The sequence below is a fragment of the Cottoperca gobio genome, unplaced genomic scaffold, assembly GCF_900634415.1.
Source record: "Cottoperca gobio unplaced genomic scaffold, fCotGob3.1 fCotGob3_254arrow_ctg1, whole genome shotgun sequence".
Lineage (NCBI taxonomy): Eukaryota > Metazoa > Chordata > Actinopteri > Perciformes > Bovichtidae > Cottoperca > Cottoperca gobio.
The window spans coordinates 113963-129567 of record NW_021166876.1 but is presented as its reverse complement, the minus strand read 5'-3'; the positions used below and the strand labels follow the sequence as shown (position 1 = coordinate 129567).

At 44.7% G+C, this 15605-nt stretch overlaps 1 protein-coding gene across 1 annotated transcript in view; it reads right to left on the bottom strand.

Annotated features, from left to right (window-relative positions):
- Positions 1-15605, bottom strand: part of LOC115005101 (T-lymphoma invasion and metastasis-inducing protein 2-like) — a 60589-nt gene that overhangs the window by 29787 nt on the left and 15197 nt on the right. Inside the window, exons 2-4 of the mRNA XM_029426902.1 lie at positions 4892-6061; positions 3202-3688; positions 2171-2346 (exon numbers count right to left, since the gene is read on the bottom strand). Of these exons, the coding sequence (XP_029282762.1) occupies positions 2171-2346; positions 3202-3688; positions 4892-6055 (1827 nt within the window). The 5' untranslated portion in view covers positions 6056-6061. The remainder of the gene's footprint in view (positions 1-2170; positions 2347-3201; positions 3689-4891; positions 6062-15605) is intronic.

Here is a 15605-nt window from a genome sequence, read left to right as displayed (position 1 = left end):
GCTAACCCTAACATGGAGCTTACCCTAACATGCAGCTAACCCTAACATGGAGCTAACCCTAACATGGAGCTAACCCTAACATGCAGCTAACCCTAACATGCAGCTAACCCTAACATGCAGCTTACCCTAACATGCAGCTTACCCTAACATGCAGCTAACCCTAACATGCAGCTAACCCTAACATGCAGCTAACCCTAACATGCAGCTAACCCTAACATGGAGCTTACCCTAACATGCAGCTAACCCTAACATGCAGCTAACCTTAACATGGAGCTAACCCTAACATGGAGCTAACCCTAACATGCAGCTAACCCTAACATGGAGCTAACCCTAACATGCAGCTAACCCTAACATGCAGCTAACCCTAACATGGAGCTAACCCTAACATGCAGCTTACCCTAACATGGAGCTATCCCTAACATGCAGCTTACCCTAACATGGAGCTAACCCTAACATGCAGCTTACCCTAACATGCAGCTAACCCTAACATGGAGCTAACCCTAACATGCAGCTAACCCTAACATGCAGCTAACCCTAACATGGAACTAACCCTAACATGGAGCTAACCCTAACATGCAGCTAACCCTAACATGGAGCTAACCCTAACATGCAGCTAACCCTAACATGCAGCTAACCCTAACATGGAGCTAACCCTAACATGCAGCTTACCCTAACATGGAGCTATCCCTAACATGCAGCTTACCCTAACATGGAGCTAACCCTAACATGCAGCTTACCCTAACATGCAGCTAACCCTAACATGGAGCTAACCCTAACATGCAGCTAACCCTAACATGCAGCTAACCCTAACATGGAACTAACCCTAACATGGAGCTAACCCTAACATGCAGCTAACCCTAACATGGAGCTAACCCTAACATGCAGCTAACCCTAACATGCAGCTAACCCTAACATGGAGCTAACCCTTTAGTGTTTTGGGTGCAATAAACACAAAACTAACTTTAACTTTGTCTCCTCTGCAGGACGACGATCCACTTTAGTGTAACGGAGGTGCAACTCTAGCAGCAGCTGAGTCATCACTAAATGTTCTCCAGCTCTCTGCATGTCTGTGGTGACGCTGGTGGTTCAGCGCTGCAGAGACAGAAACCACAGCCCGCCACAAACACTACGACCCATTCATTCACACTGAAATAAGAGCGGGGGCCGGGAGGGTCAGAGAGGCAGCCAGCAATCAGGACCAAACTGAGAGGACGCACATTTAGAAAGAATGATATGAGAACTCCCCAGAAAGAAACACGTTAAAAACACCACAGATGTATTTACAGAAACAAGAGTCAAGTTGGATTCTGCTCGTTTGTGTGTCACGAAGGTTTCTGATTTCACAACTTCCTCACCGGGCTCTTCTCTTATTTGTTTTCATAAAAGAATATAAATAGACCTGCTACTCATCACAAACTTCTCATGGCAGCGTTTGAATGGAAACCATGGGAATTTCAAAATAAAGGAAAGATGACGATATGTTTCGATGTTTTCACTTTGCACGATTCATACATTTATTTTATTTGTGGATTATCAGAAAATAAATAAAAGTATGCAGAGGACGATGTGTTAAAGTGAAAACTTATTTCCAACAAGTTAGAAGACAGGACATCTAAAAACACGTCGCCACAGTTTAAGAAAATGACAAAGTAACTCAAAGCAGCTCAACATATAAATGTGTTACCTTCTGTGAATATGAGCGGGGGGGGGGGGGGGCATCTTCTCTTTCATCAGGGGACTTTAGAAGCCCAAACTTTCTTCTCTTCAGACCAATTCTATGACATATTGCATGTTTTTCTTTTTGACTTTTAAATGTGACTGTTTTAAGGTAAGACATAAAGCAATAATAATGAAATAGATGTTCTGAAACACTTTACAGAAACTTAGTTTGAAAAGTTAAATGTGCTTTTGTGGCAATAAAAAATAAAGTTATGGAAATCATATCGGTTAGTTATATTATACATATTCACCTGAAACACTTTATATTTATTACTTTATCGGTCGACACACCTGTCGTGTACATGATGTCAAGGACAGGTGGTGCGTTCAAGGACTGTCCAACACCTGGGAGTTTTACACCCATGTTTACTAAAACAGCTACATTTTCACCTTCCTGCTCACATGACGAATGTAAATAGATAAACATGAAAGAAGTTCTTGGTCGCCTCACCTGGAACAGGTAGACGTCTCCGTGTGAGTTGCTCAGACAGAAGACGTGTTCCTTCTTGGGATGTTCGGGGACGGCCTGCACGATGCTGTCGTCGGCCAGCAGAGCGTAGCGAGGAGAAAGCTCCTGCTCAGCGCTCACGCTTTTCCCGTAAGTCTCATAAAACAGCAGAGAGCAACCTGAGGGGACAGAATAACAAACTTGATTGTTTGTTCCACTTCCTGTTTGTCCCTTAACTTCTTGTCGCTGTTTGGCATCTCAAAGAAGCTTTTATTTTTCTGTAGCATATATATATATATATATATATATATATATATATATATATTTCTCATTAAAGTACATATGAGAACAGTTAACGTTAGCAGCCGGTGGGAAGCTAACGTTAGCTGTTAGCAGCCGGTGGGAAGCTAACGTTAGCTGTTAGCAGCCGGTGGGAAGCTAACGTTAGCAGCCGGTGGGAAGCTAACGTTAGTTGTTAGCAGCCGGTGGGAAGCTAACGTTAGCTGTTAGCAGCCGGTGGAAAGCTAACGTTAGCTGTTAGCAGCCGGTGGAAAGCTAACGTTAGCTGTTAGCAGCCGGTGGAAAGCTAACGTTAGCTGTTAGCAGCCGGTGGGATAAAATGTAGTTTCGATGAGAATAAATAAATCCAGTTGTTTGAAGTGGATGTTTTTTAACAGATATTAGAGAGAATTATATATTATAATGCCAATATACATATAATTAGACAATAATTTATCTGGTACTGAACTGCGTATCGACATTGGTCTTGGAATAGATGTTTGGTGTCGTGACCTCTAACAGCAGAACCTGGGAGGGTTTTGTGTTGTTAATTGATTTCCAACAACACAAATAAATACATTTAATAAAGCAAGTATATTTGTCCATGTTGTAAAAGTGGTAAAAGTACTAAAATATAAAAACTTGAAAAATAAGTCATTAATTTGCGATTAAATATGTACAATCACACGGTTAAATATTATAATTGACGGCCGTATTACTTATATCATATTCATATAAATATTTGAGGGACGGACCTTTGAGTGTGACCCAGTAGTGTCTCCACTTGCGGCGAGCCACCAGCTCCAGCTTCCTGTCCTTGCTGACTGTGATGAGAGCTTTGAAGGAGAGCCATCCGGCCCGTCGCACCGCGCCCTGCTCCTTGTCAAACAGGACGTCCAGCTGCTCGCCTCCCCCCCCCTCCTCTTCCCCATCTCCATCCTCCTCCTCCTCCTCCTCTTCATCCTCCTCTTCCTCCTCTTCCTCCTCCGACGGCTCGGTGCGGTCCGCCACGCTGCTGCAGCCCGTCTCCAACTCCTGCATGAAGTTCTCGTAGACGTTCTGCCGCTGGACATCGCCGCTCTGGTTCTGGTTCAGGCTCCTGGAAGAGCCACAGTGGACCGCTGGGAACTGGTTCTGGTTCTGAGTTTGCAGAGGGTTGGAGGACCACAGTGTGCCGCAGCCAACACGCCACGAGTCCGACCCGTCGATGAAAACTTCACTGGTGTCGCTGCCGTACGGCTCCTGAGGAGGAACCAGAATCAGAATGAATATTATTAATAAGGCGGACAGTCTTCAGGGACATCAACTCATCACCTTTCAGCTGTGTTCTGTCTTCCCGCTCACGCTGAACAGCAACAGTCAACGATTGCATTGAAAAAAGGAACATTGAATATAAAATGTTTGTCGAACTTACGTTTACATTTTTGTTGAGCTTATATAGTATAATTAATAATTATAATTATTGTAATAATAGAACTCCAAAGTACCCCAAAAGTACCAAATGTGGATTAATCCGCCGCTGAAAGTAGACCCAAACAAATGCACCATTTCCGTTTGATAAGAACTTCAGTGAACATGAAATATGAAACTATACGTTTTTAAAGATTTACGTCTTTAACAGGAACCAATAAATATAATTTTGCCAGATTTATACGACTTGTTTTTCTGCTGTAGTTTGTTATGAAACGTTTATGAGTTACTTTTAACAAGCAGAACTTTCCTCATTACAGATAAATGAGTTATTAAGTTGTGTTGCTTTAATGCTGCACTTTGTGGGTTTGGGAGAAGAAACTAGAATAAAAACTGTTATTATGTAAAACAATGAGGATATTACTGAAGTCTTATCAAGAGATTCATGGTTGTACCACAGGTCGTATTAGTGAAGCGTTAATATTAGATGATTAAAGATGTTTTAAACAGCGTTTTAATGGTAATATCTGCATTATTTAAACATATACTATTAATAATAACAGTATTATGTACTACGACCATATTCTCCATGGGGAATCATTTTACTCCTAAATTAAAATGTATAGAAAAAAATAATAAAAACTATTTTAAAAATGAAAATAAATTAAATGTAATAATAATTTAAAAAAATATATGAAAAAAAGGGTATTAAATATACAAATATAAAATTTAAACTCATAGAAAATGAAAGCAAGAACGTGTGTAAGGAAATTGGTGAATTAACTGACATTATTTTGCTACATGAATATGGAAGATTAAAGATGCCGAAACAAAAATAATCAAACAAAGAAATAAAGTGAAATTGAATTCACACTGTATTTGTTTAATGCAATCATTTACTTTATCATAATTAAATGAAACATGTTAAATTACAAACATTTAGCCTTCGTATATATTTGTTGAAAACATTTCATCCACCCACGCAGAACCACTTCCTCTCACGAGATGTTTTAAATGAATGTTGTTGTGACTCACCTGGATCCTCCTCTTCTTCCTGCTCAGACTTCCTGTCCAGTCGCTGAGTCGTCGAATTCGGCTCTTCAGGAAGTCTTTGCGGCTGTTCCCGGAGGAGGTGGAGGGGGGGGCTGCGGCCTCGGCCCTGCGACAGGGAAGCGTCATGGAGGAGTAACGCTGCTCCACACCTCCTCCTGACCCCTCCTCCTCCTGGATGACATCATCCAGCATCAGCGCCGAGGACGAGGAGGAGGCGGTCCTCCGCTGCAGGGAGGCGTCCGGTGTGGTGAGGAAGGCGGGCAGCGCGTTGTGGTAAACGCTGTCCAGGGAGGTGGAGGAAGGTGAAGCCAGGCTGAAGTCTCTCATGTCGGCCTGCAGGATCAGCGAGTCTCCGATGCCGCTGTCTTCCGTTCGCCCGGAGGAGCAGGTGTTGTAACCGGCGGCGGCGGTGAACTTGACGGTCTGCGCGGCGGGGAAGAGGAGGTTGGAGTTAAATCCCGGTGAGATATCCACCTGCGCTGAGAAGACGGTGTTGTAGCCGCTGCTGTCGGTGGCCGTCTCCTCTGTGCGGGAGGAAGAGTAGGTGGTGTACCCACTGCTGTTAGCTACACTCGGCCCGCAGACAAACACGTTGTCCACCAGCTCACCGCCGGCCCCCCACGGCGAGTCGTACCAGGAGCCGTCGGAGCTGAGCGAGCTGCCTTTACTTGTGCGGAGGGAGGGTTCTGCAACTGGGGGGGCAGCGGTGGTGGTGAGCCCCTGGGGCTCCATGGGGACTCCCCTGGTGTTGGTGAACTCCACCCTCATGCTGCCATCTTTGCTGAGCAGCACCTTGGGGCTGCCACCACCGCCACCGCTCTCCAGGGACGTCCGCTCACCACACCCGCCGTTACTCCCCCCTCCGTTATCCAAGTAACCGAACTGGTTCCCTCTGATAAACCTCTGAGGAGAGCCGGCTCCCAGTTTGGAGCCTCCTCTGGTTGCGTGTTCATAATGCCAGGAGGTGTACGGCGGGCCGGCGGCATGCTGGTTCATATACGTCCTCCCCCGGCTCCTGCTGCCTCCCTGACTGCTCCTCCACCAGCTGCGAGCCGACGGCACCTCCTCCCTTCTAGAGGAGAACCTGAGCGAGGAGGACGACTTTGCCGGAGGGACGAAGCCGCTCTGACTGTCCGTGTTTCCCATCGCAACCTGGAGGAGCATCAAGGAGGAAAATAAATGACCACAAATATGCCTTAAAATACACACAAAGCTTGCATCACGTATCACGACAGTTCCTCCCACCAGGGCCGGATTTACCTGCTCGGTGGATTTAAATACCAGAAAAAGTTTTGCTGCCTTCAAAGTGGGTCCATGTCCATGAGAAGAGTCCATATGAGCGGCCCGCTGATGTTTTCATGAGCATAATAACCTAATATATTGTCATTTTAGTCGTAGAGAGATTTGTTTTGTCACGTTAGTCACAGGAAAATGTTGATATTCCCAACGACCTCTTCCTTTTCCTTTGTCAGTATGCCTTTGCATTTCCTGTGTTACGTTACCCACTCGCTAGTTTGCTAAATCGTTAGCCTCGGTGGTTTCTAAACGCTAACGTTAATATTTCCGTTGCCTAGCAGCGGCGTTCTCACGACATGAACACCAACACAGCTACACAATACATCGTACGTCACATGCAGTACGAGACAAATACCAGGATGTCCTGAACTAGCATGCTTTTCTATTCTGGCCCACAATCCTTTGCAGCAGCAGATATGAGCAAGAGGCTCATCAAGTACAAGCAGTTTGTCCCCAGTGTGTGTATACTGTGCGTACTTTGTAAAGGCAGCTGTAGAGCGTATTAAAAGTAAAACGTATGTGAGTTGGAACCCCCACATATCCTACTTCCTCGTCAAAACCTGGCGCCTACATTACCCACAATGCAACTCGACTACCTCGATGGTACAATTTGAGTAAAATCTATTTTCTTGTGCTCGGAGTTTAGGATTCTGAGTCCAATCCAATAATCAACTGATCGTTTCTGCACAAGACAACCAGCTTCAGTAATAATGAAGACGAGTCCAAGTCAGAAACAGCCAAGAGATCGAGACGAGTCCAAGTCGATGTCGAAAAAACTCATTGAAACGTGAGTCAAAACAGCCAAGAGACAAAGCCACGTCCGAGGAGAAACGTCCACGACTCAAAGACACTTTCAAGGCAAAACTTGAGTCAAAGACGAGACAAGTTTGTGAGAAGACACAAGTCAAACGCCCCTGAAGACAAACACATCTCTGAGTTGAGTCAAAAAACTCCAAGACAGACAATTCAGAGAAAAAACGTCCATTAGAAGAGACAAGTCCAGGTCAACCTGCTGGACAGACACAAGTTTGAGTCAAAGACAAGTCTCGTTAGAGACGAGTCACAGTCGAAATGGACTCAAAACACCAACAAGAGAATTTAAAACATGTGCAACACTGAGACAACTACATTGTGCTCGTCTTGTTTTTAATACATCAGATTCAAGTTTTCAGAATTGTGTGCATAGTTACAGTTTTAGCTTTTATAAAGTGGAGGAAAACTATTTTACAGGAACGTCGCCACAGTTTGTAAAAGTGTAAATATATAAATACAGCAACACTTTGGTCAGAGGCCATGAAGCAGCATCGTGTTGCTTCTCTTCGTCATAAAAGACATTTATTTAAAATCAACATTTTTGAGATTTGTGACTTAAAAACAGTGAAACTTGTAAAAGGAAAGTTACACATTTGTGTCTTTTCTTTGTCGTATTTAATGATACTTGTTACTGTAAAGTGCTGACTGCAGCATTACAACGTGTTTTTATTAAGTAATAAGTATTATTATTATTATTATTATTATTATTATTATTATTATTATTATTATTATTATTATTATTATCATCGGATCAAACATCTCATTCATTGTGTGGAGCAGTCGTCTCTCCGACACGCTGGAGGTGTCTACATGGAACGTGTTGCAGCTTTTACCTTTTTCTGAATACTTTTCTTTTTTTACAACAAACAGATTAAAAAAAATCCAGAAAACTAAAAGAAACAGAAACATGGAAATATAGAAAGCAGTGAAGTTAGTGAAAGTAAATAAAGTATGCAGAGTTTTACCGGTTTGTGTTTCTGTCCTCAGAAACTGAGCAGCTCCTTCATGCTCCTCCGTCGCTCTACTGCTGCAGCTCTGTCGCCTCCAGCTGCCCCCCCCCCCTCTCTCTCTCCCCCCCCTCTCTCAATGTCGCTCGCCCCTCTCCTCACTCCGGCTCATCTGTTGGGGGAGAACAGAGGGAGGGAGGGGCTACATGAGCCTCAGCACACAGACTTTGCTTCTGTATACCCCCCCCCCCCCGCCCTCTCTTCCATGACGTCTCTGCTCTTAAACCAGACTTCACTCTGTCTTCTGTTTATTTTGGTTTTCTGGAATGTGGAGTAATGTTCTGCTCTTAGTGTTTCCTGCAGCTCATCACAGGTTTCTGTTCGATACGGAGACGACAGAGCTTTCATGATCCATTCACACGTTACAATTCAGAAGATAAAATCAGCTTCTACCCCCGTCGGGCTGCTTCACCACCACACCTAATGCAATAACCATCTTCACACACATACACACTCTCGATGTATTCCCCGTATGATTGCTTGTGTTGTCTGTCCTACTGCCGTGTTTTTAATGTTCTGTATGTCTTTGTATGTTCTGCACTCTGAGTCTCGTTGTACTTTTTGTATAATGACAATAAAAGACTTTAACGTTAACTTAATTTAAAAAGTTTTTGTTCCAGCAACGGAACAAAAAAGTCCAAAGATTTTCACATTAAAACGATCTTAACGGAGAAAAGAAGCAAATCCGTCACATTAGAGAAGCCAGAAACAACAATAACAATAATCACAAGACAACCAGCTTCAGCAATACTGAGGACGGAGACGAGTCCAAGTCAAACGTGAGTCCAAACAGCCAAGAGACAAAACCACGTCCACGACTCAAAGACACTTTCAAGGCAAAACTTGAGTCAAAGACGAGACAAGTTTGTGATGAGACACAAGTCAAACGCCCCTGAAGACAAACACATCTCTGAAACTCAACACGCAACATTAGAAGAGAGGAGTCCAAATGGACTCAAAGCAGAGACAATTTAAAACATGTGCAACACTGAGACCAATCTTTTCACTTGAGTGGCAAAATATATTTGAAATCTTCTGCAGCTCTGAGGCTCACTTCCTGAGAGGTCAAAGGTCACGGTGGACTTGAGCTTGTGTGCAAACAGCGAGCCGAGCGACGCCCATCCTGTCCCAGAGAGGTCAGCGCTGAGGGGGGGTTGGTGAAGGTCAATGCACTGCTGACCTTTGACCTCTCTCATTGAAACAAGAGGAAAGCCTCGACAGCTGGGACGCAGAGAAGAGACGGATCCGAGGGAAGAGGAGCCACAAGTGTTCATACTGGACCTTCAACAACACAGCTGAAGAACTTCACTTCCTTAATAAACATCATGATGGTTGTTAGACGAGTCTGCACCGCATCAATCTGCCGAGTGTGAGTGAAACCTGAGGTTGTGTTTCACAGCATCAGTAAAGGTTTCAGTGTGTGCATTGACTCCCCCCCTCCCCCTCTGTCCTTGTCCTCCCCCCTCCCCCGTTTTGTGTCTTGCCGCTCTGACGGAGAAGGTCTGCCGTCCACTTTTGTCTCCTTGTCCCATCGGCCATCTGCCAGCTTGCAGGACGCCTCGCCACGGGCGACCCCTTCCATTCTTCCCCAACAAAGACCTGTCCCCCCCCTTCTCCCCCAGGCAGCCGTGAGGCCGACATATTGGAGGAATTCATCAGATTTATAATGAAAAGAATCTGATTAATGTGCAGATTGAGTTTGAGCGGAGGAATGCCACCTGTTCTCTAAAGTGCGTTTATCCTCTCTCTCACACACACACACACACACACACACACACACACACACACACACACACACACACACACACAGACACACACAGACACACACACAGACACACACAGACCTTTTATTCATGACGAAAATGAGAAAAACTAAATAAGAAACGTATTTTTAAGTTTTCTTTAAGGAATCAAAATGAACTGGTACGCGTCAGAGAGATGAAGACGCTGAACCTCCCAACATTGCTGAACACCAGAATAACAAAGTCACAGAAAAGATCATCAAGACGTTATGATCTATGAAATAACACACCATGAATATACAAAGTATTTAATATCAGCTTGTAGTGTGATGGATGAAGAATAATAATAACAATCTGTGCGTCTCGGTGAGACAGGAAACAGGAAGTCCAGAACAGGATGCAGAAACAGCTCCTGCAGCAGATACACAAACACCTTCATGTTTCTTGACACGATGAAGACACGCAGTACAAGATGTAAATCCTTCTTTACGTTTCATTTTTACGTTTTTAAGATTTCATGAAACTTGTATAAATCTTTGGAAGATAACGAGAAGAAATATGAAACTTAAAGTCCAAACTAAGAGCCGATGAAACAGTCTTACTCTGCAGATGTTTGTGCCGTCACAGGAAACTGAAGCATCTTCAACTGATCCCAGAGCTGCAACTAAACAGATGTTATTTTAATTCTCATCCGAAGAATCACTTTAAGTGTTTACAGCGACGAGAGTCTCGTTTAGTCTAAAGTCTAAAATCATTAATCAGCAAATCCTCTGGTTTGTTCTGATGCATTAGTTGTGCAGATGAGGGGGGGCGGGTTGTGTTGTTGTTTTGCAGGGAGATGCCAAGGAGCAAAATGAGCGCTCCCCCCTCCCCCAAGGGAAAACACAAAGCAGCTTCGATAAGCATGGGGGGGGGGGGGGGGGGGGGGGGGGCAGCAGCCACTTTCCCCCCATCAGAGGAAGTGTGCCGGGGGGGGGGCGCGGCAGATTTGGGTGGGGGTCTGTTTCCTGTCCCGGCTGACTGGGGTCCTTGTCCTGGCCCCGCTGGCAGACGGGCGGGGCCCCTCCCAGACTCGGGTGGGGTCGCTGCAGCTGCTTCCTCCTCTGGAGAAACTGAAGAACACTGCAGAGCATTTACACTTCACAGTGACGGGCAGCAGGTAGTATTCATCACGACTTCATCACGACTTCATCACGACTTCATCTCGACTTCATCTCGACTTCATCACCGACTTCATCACCGACTTCATCACGACTTCATCACGACTTCATCACGACTTCATCTCGACTTCATCACGACTCCATCTCGACTTCATCTCGACTTCATCTCGACTTCATCACCGACTTCATCACCGACTTCATCACGACTCCATCACGACTCCATCTCGACTTCATCTCGACTTCATCTCGACTTCATCACCGACTTCATCACCGACTTCATCACCGACTTCATCACGACTTCATCACGACTCCATCTCGACTTCATCTCGACTTCATCACGACTTCATCACGACTTCATCACGGACTTCATCTCGACTTCATCACCGACTTCATCACAACTTCATCTCGACTTCATCACGACTTCATCACGACTCCATCACGACTCCATCTCGACTTCATCACTACTTCATCTCCGACTTCATCACCGACTTCATCACGACTTCATCACGGACTTCATCTCGACTTCATCACCGACTTCATCACAACTTCATCTCGACTTCATCACGACTTCATCACGACTCCATCACGACTCCATCTCGACTCCATCACTACTTCATCTCCGACTTCATCACCGACTTCATCACCGACTTCATCACAACTTCATCTCGACTTCATCACGACTCCATCACGACTCTATCTCGACTTCATCACTACTTCATCTCCGACTTCATCACCGACTTCATCACCGACTTCATCACAACTTCATCTCGACTTCATCACGACTCCATCACGACTCCATCTCGACTCCATCACTACTTCATCTCCGACTTCATCACCGACTTCATCACCGACTTCATCACGACTCCATCACGACTCCATCTCGACTTCATCACTACTTCATCTCCGACTCCATCACGACTCTATCTCGACTTCATCACTACTTCATCTCCGACTTCATCACCGACTTCATCACCGACTCCATCACGACTCCATCTCGACTCCATCACGACTCCATCACGACTCCATCTCGACTCCATCACGACTCCATCACGACTCCATCTCGACTCCATCACGACTTCATCACGACTTCATCACGACTTCATCACCGACTTCATCACGACTTCATCTCCGACTTCATCACAACTTCATCACAACTTCATCTCCGACTTCATCTCCGACTTCATCACGACTTCATCTCCGACTTCATCACGACTTCATCTCCGACTTCATCACGACTCCATCACGACTCCATCTCGACTCCATCACGACTTCATCACGACTTCATCACGACTTCATCACGACTTCATCTCCGACTTCATCACAACTTCATCACAACTTCATCTCCGACTTCATCTCCGACTTCATCACTACTTCATCACTACTTCATCACGACTTCATCACGACTTCATCACGACTTCATCTCCGACTTCATCACGACTCCATCACTACTTCATCACGACTCCATCACGACTCCATCTCGACTCCATCACGACTTCATCACGACTTCATCACGACTTCATCACCGACTTCATCACGACTTCATCTCCGACTTCATCACAACTTCATCACAACTTCATCTCCGACTTCATCTCCGACTTCATCTCGACTTCATCTCCGACTTCATCACTACTTCATCTCTACTTCATCTCCGACTTCATCTCGACTTCATCTCCGACTTCATCACTACTTCATCACGACTTCATCTCCGACTTCATCACGACTTCATCTCCGACTTCATCACGACTTCATCTCCGACTTCATCACGACTTCATCTCCGACTTCATCTCGACTTCATCACAACTTCATCTCCGACTTCATCACAACTTCATCACAACTTCATCTCCGACTTCATCACAACTTCATCTCCGACTTCATCACAACTTCATCTCCGACTTCATCACAACTTCATCTCCGACTTCATCACGACTTCATCTCCGACTTCATCACGACTTCATCTCCGACTTCATCACAACTTCATCTCGACTTCATCACTACTTCATCTCCGACTTCATCACGACTTCATCTCCGACTTCATCACGACTTCATCTCCGACTTCATCACGACTTCATCTCCGACTTCATCACAACTTCATCTCGACTTCATCACAACTTCATCTCGACTTCATCACTACTTCATCTCGACTTCATATCCGACTTCATCACAACTTCATCTCGACTTCATCACGACTTCATCACGACTTCATCACAACTTCATCACAACTTCATCTCGACTTCATCTCCGACTTCATCACAACTTCATCTCAACTTCATCACTACTTCATCACGACTTCATCTCCGACTTCATCACAACTTCATCACAACTTCATCTCGACTTCATCTCCGACTTCATCACAACTTCATCTCCGACTTCATCTCGACTTCATCACTACTTCATCTCAACTTCATCACTACTTCATCTCAACTTCATCACTACTTCATCTCCGACTTCATCTCCGACTTCATCACGACTTCATCACTACTTCATCTCGACTTCATCACTACTTCATCTCAACTTCATCACTACTTCATCTCCGACTTCATCACAACTTCATCTCGACTTCATCACTACTTCATCTCAACTTCATCACTACTTCATCACGACTTCATCACGACTTCATCACAACTTCATCTCGACTTCATCTCCGACTTCATCACAACTTCATCTCCGACTTCATCACTACTTCATCTCGACTTCATCACTACTTCATCTCAACTTCATCACTACTTCATCACGACTTCATCTCGACTTCATCACTACTTCATCTCGACTTCATCACTACTTCATCTCAACTTCATCACTACTTCATCTCCGACTTCATCACAACTTCATCTCGACTTCATCACTACTTCATCTCAACTTCATCACTACTTCATCACGACTTCATCTCGACTTCATCACGACTTCATCTCCGACTTTATCACAACTTCATCTCGACTTCATCTCCGACTTCATCACTACTTCATCTCGACTTCATCTCGACTTCATCACTACTTCATCACGACTTCATCACGACTTCATCACGACTTCATCTCGACTTCATCTCCGACTTCATCACGACTTCATCTCGACTTCATCTCGACTTCATCTCCGACTTCATCTCGACTTCATCACGACTTCATCACTACTTCATCACGACTTCATCTCCGACTTCATCACAACTTCATCACAACTTCATCTCGACTTCATCTCCGACTTCATCTCGACTTCATCACGACTTCATCTCGACTTCATCACGACTTCATCTCGACTTCATCTCCGACTTCATCACGACTCCATCACGACTCCATCTCCGACTTCATCACAACTTCATCTCGACTTCATCACTACTTCATCACGACTTCATCTCGACTTCATCACGACTTCATCTCGACTTCATCTCCGACTTCATCACGACTTCATCACGACTTCATCTCGACTTCATCTCCGACTTCATCTCGACTTCATCACGACTTCATCACAACTTCATCACAACTTCATCACAACTTCATCTCGACTTCATCTCCGACTTCATCACAACTTCATCTCGACTTAATCACTACTTCATCACGACTTCATCTCCGACTTCATCACAACTTCATCACAACTTCATCTCGACTTCATCTCCGACTTCATCACAACTTCGTCTCCGACTTCATCACAACTTCATCTCGACTTCATCTCCGACTTCATCTCCGACTTCATCTCGACTTCATCACGACTTCATCACAACTTCATCACAACTTCATCACAACTTCATCTCGACTTCATCTCCGACTTCATCACAACTTCATCTCGACTTCATCACTACTTCATCACGACTTCATCTCCGACTTCATCACAACTTCATCACAACTTCATCTCGACTTCATCTCCGACTTCATCTCGACTTCATCACGACTTCATCACAACTTCATCTCGACTTCATCTCCGACTTCATCACAACTTCATCTCCGACTTCATCACAACTTCATCTCCGACTTCATCACAACTTCATCTCGACTTCATCACTACTTCATCACGACTTCATCTCGACTTCATCTCCGACTTCATCTCGACTTCATCTCCGACTTCATCTCGACTTCATCACGACTTCATCACAACTTCATCACAACTTCATCTCGACTTCATCTCCGACTTCATCACAACTTCATCTCGACTTCATCACTACTTCATCACCACTTCATCTCCGACTTCATCACAACTTCATCACGACTTCATCTCGACTTCATCTCCGACTTCATCACAACTTCATCTCCGACTTCATCACAACTTCATCTCGACTTCATCACTACTTCATCACGACTTCATCTCGACTTCATCTCCGACTTCATCTCGACTTCATCTCGACTTCATCACGACTTCATCACAACTTCATCTCGACTTCATCACTACTTCATCACGACTTCATCTCGACTTCATCTCCGACTTCATCTCGACTTCATCTCCGACTTCATCTCGACTTCATCACGACTTCATCACAACTTCATCACAACTTCATCTCGACTTCATCTCCGACTTCATCACGACTTCATCACAACTTCATCTCCGACTTCATCACGACTTCATCACCGACTTCATCTCCGACTTCATCACGACTTCATCTCCGACTTCATCACGACTTCATCACAACTTCATCACAACTTCATCACGACTTCATCTCCGACTTCATCACAACTTCATCACAACTTCATCTCGACTT